This window comes from Delphinus delphis, chromosome 9 (genome assembly GCF_949987515.2).
Source record: "Delphinus delphis chromosome 9, mDelDel1.2, whole genome shotgun sequence".
NCBI lineage: Eukaryota > Metazoa > Chordata > Mammalia > Artiodactyla > Delphinidae > Delphinus > Delphinus delphis.
This window is the reverse complement of record NC_082691.1, coordinates 33,903,428-33,915,450: the sequence shown is the minus strand read 5'-3', so window position 1 is coordinate 33,915,450 and position 12,023 is coordinate 33,903,428. Positions and strand designations below refer to the sequence as shown.

The window sequence follows — 12,023 nt, the reverse complement described above, 5'->3', positions numbered from 1 at the left end:
AAAAAAAAAAAAAAAGATAAGAGTTAGAGCCAGAGGGACTCCTGAAAATGATTTTGTGCAATTCCATCATTTTATAAATAAGGACTAATGAGAAGCTTAGTTCCTTGAGCCAAGTTGAGTTATTTAGTAATGGGGAAGAATGAGCCATGGAAGCAGTAAACAAATACAGACAGGCAGTAACAGTAGTAGTTAACGTATCTGATCCCCTTCAGTGTGCTGGGTTTCTAAATGCTTTTTTAAAATCCATTTTCTCATTTTATCCTTTGAGCAATAATATGAGGTAGGTATTTCTGTTACTCCCAGCTAAAAATGAAGAAACTGAGAATTGGAGAGAGAAGTTGCCTAAAATTATATGACTGGGAGGTGGAGTAGAGTCACCTGGACTAGAATCTAACTCATACAAGAAAGAAAGTATGATATGTCAGAACCTACAAGCAGTTCAGTGTTTGGGAACCATGATATTTGTGGCAATAGATAAAACAGAAAAGGTAGGCAGAGGTCAGTAGGATGTTATGTACTATTTGATTTTGTTCTTTTCTGCAGCCATAGGAAATGAGGAACCATTGAAAGTTTTCAGCAGATAATTAGATGGTCACCTTTTCATTTTAGACCATTTAGTATTTGTATGGAGGATAAATTTATAGGGAATAATTTTGAGACCAATCAGCAAAGACAGTAAGGACTTTTGGTAAGATACCAACTAAAACAAGTTGTAAGGTATATTTGGGACCAGTTTAAGAGATGTTTGTGTAATAAAATTGACAGGACTTGGTGATTAATTAGATGTGAGAAAAGAGATGAAAGGTACCAATGATGACTGCTACCAGTTGAAGTGGAGAATACAGGAAAGCGATAGGTATAATGTAGAATTGTCTATCTCCCTTCAATTCTGTTGATTTTGCTTCTTATGGTTTGGGTCTCTGTTGTTAGGTACATACATGTTTCTAATTGTTATATCTTCTTGGTGGAGTGACACTTTTATTATTATAAAGTATCCTTACTTGTCTCTAGTAGTAATTTTTATCTTATTGTTCTAATATTAATATAGCCATTCCGACTCTATTTGCACAGTGTATCAGTTTTCTGTCCTTTTACTTTTAGCCTATTCATGTCTTTGAATTTCAAGTGAGCCTCTGGTAGAAAGCATATAGTTGTATCATGTTTTTTCTTAATCCGGTCTGTCAATTTCTGCCTTTTGATTGGAGTGTTTAATACATTCATGTTTAATGCAATTACTGCTAAGGACTTCTGCCATTTTGGTATTTGTTTTCTATTTGTCTTCATGTCTTTTATCTTTTTTGTTCCTGTGTTTCTCCATTATTGACATTTTGTGTTAAACAAATATTGCTCATGTGTTATTTTAATTACCTTGTAATTTCTTTTAATATATGTATGTATGTGTATGTATATATGTATGCATATATATATATACACACATACATATATATATATATATATATGTATGTATGTATGTTTTTTTAAGTTATTTTCTTAGTGGTTGCCTGCTTTGGGGATTGCAGTTCACATCTTAAAACAGTCTAGTCTGGATTAATACCAACTTTATTTCAATAGCATGCAAAAGCTTTTCTCCTACATAGCTCTGCCTCCACTTCTGCTGTTTTTTTCACTAATTACATCTTTGTATATTGTACCCATCAACACAGATTTGTAATTACTGTTTTATTCAGTTGTGTTTTGAACTAGATGCAGGAAAAATGAGTAAAAAATGCATTTACACTGTCTTTTATATTTATCTATGTAGTTACTTTACCTGGTGTTCTTTATTTCTTCATGTGTATTCCAGTTATCATTTAGTGTCTTTTCATTTCAGCCTGAAGGACTCCCTTTAGTATTTCTTATAGGTGCAGATGTGCTAGTGATAGATTCCTTCAGTTTTTATTAATCTGGGAACATCTTAATTTATCCTTATTTTTGAAAGATAATTTTTCTGTATATAGAATTCTTGATTGACAGGTTTTTTCCTTTTATCTCTTTGAATATATCATCCCATTGCTTTCACACCTCCGTGATCTCTGATGAAAAAAATCAGCTTTTTTCTTAGTGATGATCCCTTGTAGATGATGAGTCACTTCTATTTTGCTGCTTTCTAGATTCTGTCTTTGTTTTTCGCTTTAAACAGTTTGATTATTGTGTCTCAGTGTGAATTTCTTTTCACTTAACCTACTTGAAGTTAACTGAGCCTCTTCAATGTGTATATTAATGTTTTTCATCAAATTTGGGGAGTTTTCAGCCATCATTTCTTCAAATATTCTTTTTTTTTTTTTTTTTTTTTTTTTTGCGGTATGCGGGCCTCTCTCTGTTGTGGCCTCTCCCGTCCTGGAGCACAGGCTCCAGACGCGCAGGCTCAGCGGCCATGGCTCACGGGCCCAGCCGCTCTGCGGCATGTGGGATCCTCCTGGACCGGGGCACGAACCCGTGTCCCCTGCATCGGCAGGCGGACTCTCAACCACTGCGCCACCAGGGAAGCCCCAAATATTCTTTCTTTTAAAAACCTAGGACCAATAAGTCTCTCCCTCTTTGCTGAGAGGCTTTGTGTGCATGTTGGAGCCCCCATCAACACTCAGCCAGACAGTTGACAATGCTACCATAGCCTTCACTTTCTGCTTTTGCAGAACCTCAAAGGATAGGCATAAGTGAGAGTTTGGTTCTTCTCAGCCCTTTCCTGAGTAGACTCACAGCCCTAAGCATGTATGTGGCCTTCTAGATTCCAAGGAGTATGTCAGCTTTTTCTTTTAAGCTTTTTGTTTAGTCTGTTTATTGTTTGGCCCAAGTATTATTCATTGTTTTGGACATCCATGAAGTTAAAACACTTTCCTATAATTGTTTTAGACAAACACATGCTGTTCTCTACCCCGGAAGAAGACTTTTTGCATTGGATATTTCCAAGGAAGGTTAAATAGAAAAGTATTTTAAGTGGGGTCCTCCAAAGAAACAATGATGATTCTTTGGGAAAGAAGTTTTGAAAGGGCTCCAGCTCTGTTCTGTTCCCTCTGGTGACTACCAGGCTGCTGGGGAGTAGAAAATGGAACTAGGCAAGTTAAAACACCACAAAACTTGCTCTTCTTACCAAGATTCAGACATTTTCTTTATTAAACACTCCCTGAGTTACTGGAACGCTTGATTAATTTCCAGAGTCTGAAAGGGTGGATTTGATTGTTTTTTCCCAGTTTCTGATTCCTTTCACAGAGGAGTGGATTTTTGGAGATCACCATGTTTACTGACATTACCTCTTTCATAGTTTGGGGGACTTTTCCCCTTTATTTCTGAGAATTATAAGGATTGGAAAGTTAATGAGTTCTGTTTGCGACATGTTGAATGATGCTTTCTATGGCACATCTTGGAGATGTTAAATTCATAGTTTAGGAATCTGGATCTTGATGTACCTATCCATTTATAGATGATAGTTAAAACCATTAGAGTAGATAAGATTGCCTTTTAAAAAAATGTTTAGGGCTTCCCTGGTGGCGCAGTGGTTGAGAGTCCGCCTGCCGATGCAGGGGACACGGGTTCGTGCCCTGGTCCGGGAAGATCCCACATGCCGTGGAGTGGCTGGGCCCGTGAGCCATGGCCGCTGAGCCTGTGCGTCTGGAGCCTGTGCTCCGCAACGGGAGAGGCCATAACAGTGAGAGGCCCGCGTACCGCAAAAAAACCCCCAAAAAACAAACAAACAAAAAAAAGTGTTTATAATGAAATGACCAAAGGGCTTCTATATCTGAGTAGATAATTGCTGAAGGAAGAAATGAAAAATTACTCGTGATGCACATTTGATATCTACAAATTTATGGTCTCAAATCTCATCCAGTCTCTCAGACAGCCTATCAATCTTATTCTTTTTTTCAGCTTCCTCATTACCTTAGCAATTACCTAAACCTCCTTAAGTCTTCTGAATTCCCTTGTCACTCCCAGTTAACTTTCCCTTACTCTGTCTTCTACTTCAAGAAAATTTGAGCCATATAAATTCTCTCAAATTATCATTCCTCCCCCTTTTAATTTGTTTTTATCCACAGGTAATGATAGAGGAGAATTGAGTGCACTTATGAAAAGATTCATTTAGATATTCTAGGCTGAGTAGGTAAGGGAGAGTGTCCAGGAGGGACTGATAGGTCCCTCCTGATAGACATTGGAGGGATCCAGGGACTACAGGTTTCTCAGTTTGAATAATGAGGTTTTTTAGAACAAATCAAAATATGATTTCTGTAGAGTGAGTTATATATAAAAGTCTGATAAGAAATTGTATATATGCTACAAATGGACGTTTAGTTGAAAGTTATTCATTGAGCAAAGGGTGTGTTTTTTACTTAGCTGTAATAAATGCCAGACATTTAAAAATGTCCCTGTAGTGGGTTGAATTGTGCCTCCCAGAAAGATATGTTTAAGTCCTAATCCCCAGTATCTGTGAATGTGACCTTCTTGGGAAATAGTTATTTGCAGATGAGATGAATTAAGATGAAGTCATACTATGCTTAGTGTCTAGGATTTAGGACCTAGTGCACCCTAAATCCAATGACTGGCATCCATGTAAGGAAGGGAGAAGACATAGAGACACAGGGGAAAAGGCCATGTGAAGACAGAGGCAAAGATTGGAGAGCTGCACCTACAAGCCGATGAATGCCAAGGATTGCCAGAAGTCACCAGCAGCTAGGATGAGGCAAGGGAGTATTCTTCTCTAGAGCCTTTGATGGGCGCATTGCGCTACTGACACCTTGATTTGGGGCATCTAGCTCCATAACTGTGAGAGAGAGAATATCTGTTGTTTTTAAGCCACCCCGTTTGTGATTTTTTGTTTTTGCTTTTTTATAGTAGCCCTTGGAAACTAATATAGGCCCTCAGTTCACTCCTGAAATTATTTTAATTGATAAATATGCAGGTATGTTATCAAATGACAAACGTAGAAATAACATCAGTAATCCATAAAGTATGTTTTATATATTACATTAGCTTAAGTTTGAGGGTAACACTTTGAAAATGAGATTGTAGGCAGAACTGTGGCAGCTAGATAATTGGCTCTTGATGGGTACCTCAAATACATAAAGCTTAAAAGATCTGATTTAGTTCCGTTTATCCTTTCAAGTCTATGATTCCATTTGAAAATCTCAGCAAATTTTTTTTCTGAGAGAAATTACTGTTAACATCATGTTAGCAAATAATCTACATAATTTCTAAATATGAATCTTCTACTTAAATCCTTTTAAAATACTACCATATTTTAATAGTTGTGTAATACAGCTTGGCATTTTATTAATAATATAGGTGAAATAAGCAATTTTTCCCCTATATTCAGTGTATTAAACCAAAATCATTTTGCTTACATCCTTGAGATTTTCTTAGAGAAATAAAATTTGGAATTTCTTCTTGATATGCTTTTGATACTTGTGATGTAGATATTTCACAGATCTTGATCCATGTAACAGATCAGCTGTAATTTTTTTTTAATTAGGCTTTACCTTTTTCAAGACTGTGTCTTATATAACTATCAGTTCTCTATTGCTCCTACAGCAGACTACCACAAATTTAACAGCTTAAAATAACACACATTTTTATATCACTGTTTGTTTAAGTCTGAAGTCCTAGTAGGCTCAGCCGGGGTCCTCTGCTTAGCCTCTCACAAAGGTGAGATCAGGGTGTTGGCTGGGCTGTGTTCCCGCCCCGAAGGCTCTGGGAGAGCATCTGCTTCCAGACTTACGCTATCAGCCAGATTCAGCGTTTGCTGTTGTAGGGCGTAGGTCCCTGTGTTCTTGTTGCCTGTCAGCAGGTGGGCAGTGGGGCTGGCATTTACTCCTGGAGGTGACCCACGTTCCTTCTCACACTTTCCACGTGGCACCCCTCCAGCAACAGCGGGTCAAGTTCCTCTCACACTTCTGATTTCTCTGATTTCTCTTGCTGCGTCTCTCTGATTCCAGCTGAAGAAAGCAGTCTCCTTTTAAGAACTTATGTGATTAGATTGGGCCCACGCAGGTAATTCAGAACACTCTCCCTTTGTTAACCTTTATAAACTTAGTTACATCCCTTTTGCCATGTAATAAAACGTATTCACAAGTTCCAGGGATTAGGGCACAGACATCTTTGTGGGGGATTGGGGCATTTTGCCCACCATAACTAACTAATATCAACAGTTTTGATAATTAGTTGCATTAATTATAAAAAGTATTAACCCTACTAAAAATAATTATAAAAATAATTAAAATAATTATAAATACAAAAAAGATATTATAGTGTATTTAGTTAGTACAAGAACCCTGTACCTCCCTGTATCCATATATTATAAAGTATAATGATAATGTTTGCTAAGAGGTAAGAAATTCAGAAATTGTCTTACACCATAGAAAACACACTTCTTTGTGGAAAAGGTTAATAAACTGAAATGTCATTTCCCTAATGATAGTTGAATTGTACAACATAATTTACTTATTTTGAGATTTTATCCAACTTTCATTGCTTGAAATTAATTGGATACCCACACCTCTTAGGAGTAGACTAGAAAGTCCACACACAAACCATGTCCCCATCATTTCTCATTTATCTTACAGTTTCCTGCTGAGTAGGTGGGGACTTGAATTTCTTTCTCATTTGGTACCAGTAGCTCCATGTGGTTACAAATGACTCTCTCAAGATAACGGAAGCTTCTTAAAATCAGAGACTCTGACTTGTTCAGATTTGTATCACCAGTGCCTGGCACATTACAGATGTTCCACAAATATTTGTTGAAAAATGACTGAGCTCATGAATATCACAGCTAACAAATGTTTATTAAACAGCCAGTGTGTACAAGTTGATCACCCATTGATTCAGTGTTTACTGAATGATCTCGTGCCTTCAAGCCATCACTTACCTGATTTCTTTCTGATTATTCTTGGCCACTGTTGCTGTAAAAGAACAGAGGTCTCTACTACAGGTGATTCAGTACAAAAAGCCTGAACTAGAAACCAGGTGCCTTGAATTCTGCTCTGATATTAATAAATTGTATGTTTCCCAAGCAAATTAATTAATTTCTGAGCCCCAACTTACTATCTATAAAATGAAAATGTAAAATAAGATCCTTAAAATTTCTTCCAGCTTTTAAATTTTTACACTTAGAATTTTTCTTTTGAAGTAAAATGGGAAACTTGAAAGATAAAAGAGTTCAGGATTGATCCTAAACATAAACCCTCATTTAATTGTTTTTAGCCCTTGTCTGGCTGTTAGCATTCATAAGATGCAAGTCGTTTTACCTTAAACCTTAACTGCCTTTATTTTTAATGTCTTTAAGAATTTTGTCTCAACTATTTATTTATCCTTTCATTTAATTTTTCAAGACTGAAAGAGGAAGAAAATTTCAATGAGATACCTCAAATGCAATTTTTTAAAATAAAACAAAGAATAGGGGATAATATCTGACATGGACACTATAGATTTTCTATTAGTAAGTCAAAAGCAGGGCCAGGTAAAAGAAGCCAGCTGAATTGAATATTCTTATTATCCAAGTTCTACTATCAGACTGGGAAAAAATATTGCTTCTTTCCCTTAAGTAACAATTTTAAGGGAAGGACTAAAGCTAATAGTTTATCCATTATGAACGTGACAATATACCAATTAACCAAATTTTTATGTGCTGCACCCATTATACACAAAATGAAAGGACTTTTTTCTGAAATACAGAAGTAGTTAGTTCCAGTAGAACTATCTTATAACTTAGAGAGAGAATATATAAGGATCACTCCGTGTACCAGAATCTAATAGTCTTAATTCTGTGAGACCTAAAAATTCTGTTAAATTTGAAATGTAGTGTTTGCCCCACTCTTATTTTTGCCTTGTGAAGAAACTCAGTACACTACAAAATTATTAACTGATTTTATTTGAAGTAGTTCTAAGATATTTCCTGCCTCTAGGCATTATATTCAAAACCTAGACAATAGTTTTTAAGGAAGGGCGGATATGAGCCTTGAACATTATGTATTGTTATACCTGGAAGAGATTTTTGAGATCATCTGTTAGAAAACCCTCTTATTTTGTAGATAAGGAAACTGAGGAAACAGCTTTTATTTTCAGTTCTTAGCAGAATCATGACTTTAAAGTCATGTACTGCACTGTGTGTTGGATGGCATTTTAAAATAAAAACATGAAGTATTTTGCAACTACTCAAAAGTATAGTATGACCAGAAGAGAAATTATTTTAAATTATAATTTAATTTAGATAAAGTGAATTACTATTCATTTATTATTTTTCTGTTTAGGTGAAAAGAGATTTGAATGTCCGGAATGTTCTAAAAGATTTATGCGGAGTGATCATCTCTCCAAACATGTCAAAACGCACCAGAATAAGAAAGGTGGTGGGACAGCTCTTGCCATTGTTACCTCCGGAGAACTGGACTCATCTGTAACAGAGGTGCTTGGCTCCCCAAGAATTGTCACAGTTGCAGCCATTTCTCAAGATTCAAACCCAGCAACTCCCAATGTTTCAACCAACATGGAAGAATTCTGAAAAGTTATTTATAACAGAGACCTCTAGTGCTGCACTTAAGTTTACACACATTTGAAAATCTGGAAATGGGCTGGTCAGGTGAATTACAAAGTAGGAAATCATGTTTTCATTCTTGGCTTCTTTAAGTATTCCAAGATTTTGGGTCAGCACATGAAGTGTTGAATTTTTAAAAATATAAAAAGCAAACAGATGTACTGGAAACAGGTAGAAAAGTATTTCCTCCATATTATACATTGTAGTTATTTGGAGATCTATCACATTATCTTTAAACTGAATCTTCCCCTCTCTTAACATCATGTGTTAACATGTTTAAAAAGACAGACCTCAGTAGTTTGTAGGCTGGACCTTAATTGGACTTGTTTTCTTTGAAAGTACTTTGTTATAAATTCAGTCAGTAATAATTTATGTGGATTTATTTTTTTTTGCAGTAGCACAGAAAACAGATAGTTAACTGATGATAGAGATAATACTTTATTTCCTTAGCTTGATTTTTGGAAAATCAACTGAAAATAGTTTTGGCCGTCTTTTCTAAATATTAGAAGTTCTTCAACAGTTGAATTAGGTAAGTTCCAAAAAAGTAATCTGAGAGGCATCTCAGATCTTTATTACCACTACATTGTAGTAGTGCGTATGCAGACAATCAGTGAAGTCCAAGTACTTTCTCCATTTGGAGACACAAGAGGAACTTAGAGCTAAACCTTAGGTTAAATTTTAGATTGAAACCTTAGGAAAATACTGGGGGGAAAACAAAACTCATAATAGCTTCAGAAAAATAAAATGAGGCAATTTAACAGGTAAGGTTTTGAAGTTAGGATTGATTATATTCCTAACCCTAGGTTGAACCACAAAGTTCATTTTAAATGTTTATATTGGAAATATTTGCATAGAGTTTAAATCATTCTGTAGTTTCATATTCTGTAAATATGAATTATGTTGACAATGTGCAAAATTCTTTATGCTTTGACTTGGTAGCCAAAGAAAGAATTATCACACTTTTTTTAAGGCCAGCAGAAAATTATCTTTTAACTACATTACAATTTCTGTTTTCCTCTTTACTAAAAATTAGCGAATCCCATTTTATTTCTAGCACTGTGTTAGAGGCTGATTAAGAATTTATAACACAGTAATGTCTTTATGTTATGCCAATAACTGAATTTTTCCTAAGAAGACAGCCTAACAAATATATAACAGATGTGATACTATGAAACAAAAATTATTTTTTAAAAATCAGAATAATTTCAATTAAGTGACTAAAGAAAAAATGTATTTCATTGTTTATACAAGGGTCTTAATAGGAAAGATGGCCAAAAGTTTCATATAAAAAAAATTGGGAGTATACCAGTAGCTTAAATATTAGTAAGATATTTAATAGTTTAAAAATATATTTACAAAGAATTATAATGGAATTGGAATTGACCATTTGAAAACTAAAGTTTTTAACTGCTCGGTTTATTAACACCATTAGTTTGGGGACTGTTTGAATATAGGTGTATGTTTTCTTGTGCATTCCCTATTATTTCAGGAAAAGTACTACTCATGCGAAATCTCTTCCGAAATTGTGATGTTTCTTGTATTTTTGATGAAGGAGAAATACTGTAATGATCACTGTTTACACTATGTACACTTTAGGCCAGCCCTTTGTAGCGTTATATAAAACTGAAGGTCTTTTGTGCTTTCAGTTTGTATAAAAAAGCTTTGAGATTAAAGGAAAAAAAAATTTTTACACTGTGGTTATAAATTTCAAGTTTCTTAAAGCTTTTGTAGACTTGTAACAAAGTCTTTAAATTTTAGTTGGATTTTGTAAATTGTTTTGTATATTTTATTTAACGTACTCTTAACAACTGATGTATCTGGCTTTAAAACATCAGAATCAGTTTGTTGCTTTGTTTGGTACAGAGGAGCATTTGGTAGTATTAATTTTAATTTTATTATATAGGAGCTGAAACATCAAATATATATTTTATCTATCATTATGCTACACAATCAGTGCTATAAATTTTTTTATGCAAAGAAACTTTCGTAATGTTTGAATCATGTTTCCTCAGAGTGACAGTTTTTGTTGTTGTTAATACCGAGTATGAGCTCTCTGCACCATTATTCCATGAACCAATTTTAATGCATACCTATGTATGCTCCTCAGAAACCGAAGTTATTTTTTAATCAACAATGAGGCCTATTATAAATTTAACAAAATGAATTTGGATAGCTTTATAGCATATAAAATATATTAATTTGTGTTAGCAGGTGCACATTTCACCACTGAAATTAGAAATCTTTTGACAGTCTGTTCTGCATACCATTCTGAATCCACTCTTCTGTCTTATAAGAATCGTAAATTTCAGTGTCCTTTATTTGACTCAGTGGGATATAGCTGTTATAAGTAATAGGGCACAGATGTGCAGTAGAGTCTTGTTTAATGACATTTCACTGTTCATTCCCTTTGCCACTGTTATAAAACTTTTCTTTATTGTAATTATCAGTGCAAAGCTATGTATTTATCATGGTAGAACTCCAGTGTTAGAATAGTTTTTTCTTACAGTATACTTTCTTTGGTTAGGTTTGTGTATGTGTTGCTGATTACATTAGAACTTGATGTTAAGTCATTATTTATCACACTCTCATGAGAGCAGTAATAAAAGTGTGTAATCTAGGAGAAAAAGTTAATTTGTCAAACTTAGATAAGCATGATGTTTAGGTCCTATTTTTCAATTTTATAACTGTTTTATTGCAACAATATTTGTATTTAAGTCTTCATTTTAAGGCCTTGTGGTGTTTTTTTATGCATGTCACTAAGTTGTCATCCCACATAAATTGATGTGCAGCATAGGGTATTAAATCTACATAATGATTTTAAAACAGAAATAGTTGATGGTAAAATGTAAATGTTTTGCAAAAATTCCTTATAAAAAGTTTTGTAGTAACATTTCACTTGTAAATTTTTTTTTGTAAAAAAAAAAGAAAAAAAAAAAAAGATGAGTCCAGAAAAAAACCTGTTTCCCATATCCTAGAATTTAGACAATTATTCTGCCAGCAAAGCCTCTGGGGCTGTAATTGACATTTTTACAGTGCTGATTTGTATAAAATTTGTTTTTTGTGGATTTGGAAATAAAATCATGTACAAGTTGTTGCCTGCAATAACAATTGCAAGTAACCTATTAAAAATTCCCTTGAGTTTAACATGTTTCTTCATTTAATTATGTATGCTATAAAACAGCAATAAATTGTTTGAACTATCAACCTTTTTATAATGATGAACACTGGAAAGTAAATGCTTCTCACTAGAAAACATATTGGCAACTCTTCATAATTCCTGGTATTAAGATCTGGTCACCATTTCTCTGAACGTACCACCAAAGAACACCAATTCAAATTTCATGTTAATTTGTAGCCATTGCTCTAGACATGTATGGAAATTAAAATTTGATTTAGGGACATTTTTTACTTAAATATTTTTAAACAGTAAATGTTAGGAAATTGTAGGAAGACCTAAAAACGAAAACATAATTAAGATGTTTTCTTAAGCTTACAGAAACACTAAGAAGCA

General features: G+C 34.3%; 1 protein-coding gene across 1 annotated transcript in view; it reads left to right on the top strand.

Moving 5' to 3' along the window:
* SP4 (Sp4 transcription factor) overlaps positions 1-11,687 on the top strand; it is a 72,388-nt gene extending 60,701 nt beyond the window's left edge. The window contains exon 6 of the mRNA XM_060020403.1: positions 8,232-11,687. Coding sequence (XP_059876386.1) covers positions 8,232-8,479 — 248 coding nt within the window. The 3' untranslated portion in view covers positions 8,480-11,687. The remainder of the gene's footprint in view (positions 1-8,231) is intronic.
* The last annotated feature ends 336 nt before the right edge of the window (positions 11,688-12,023 follow it).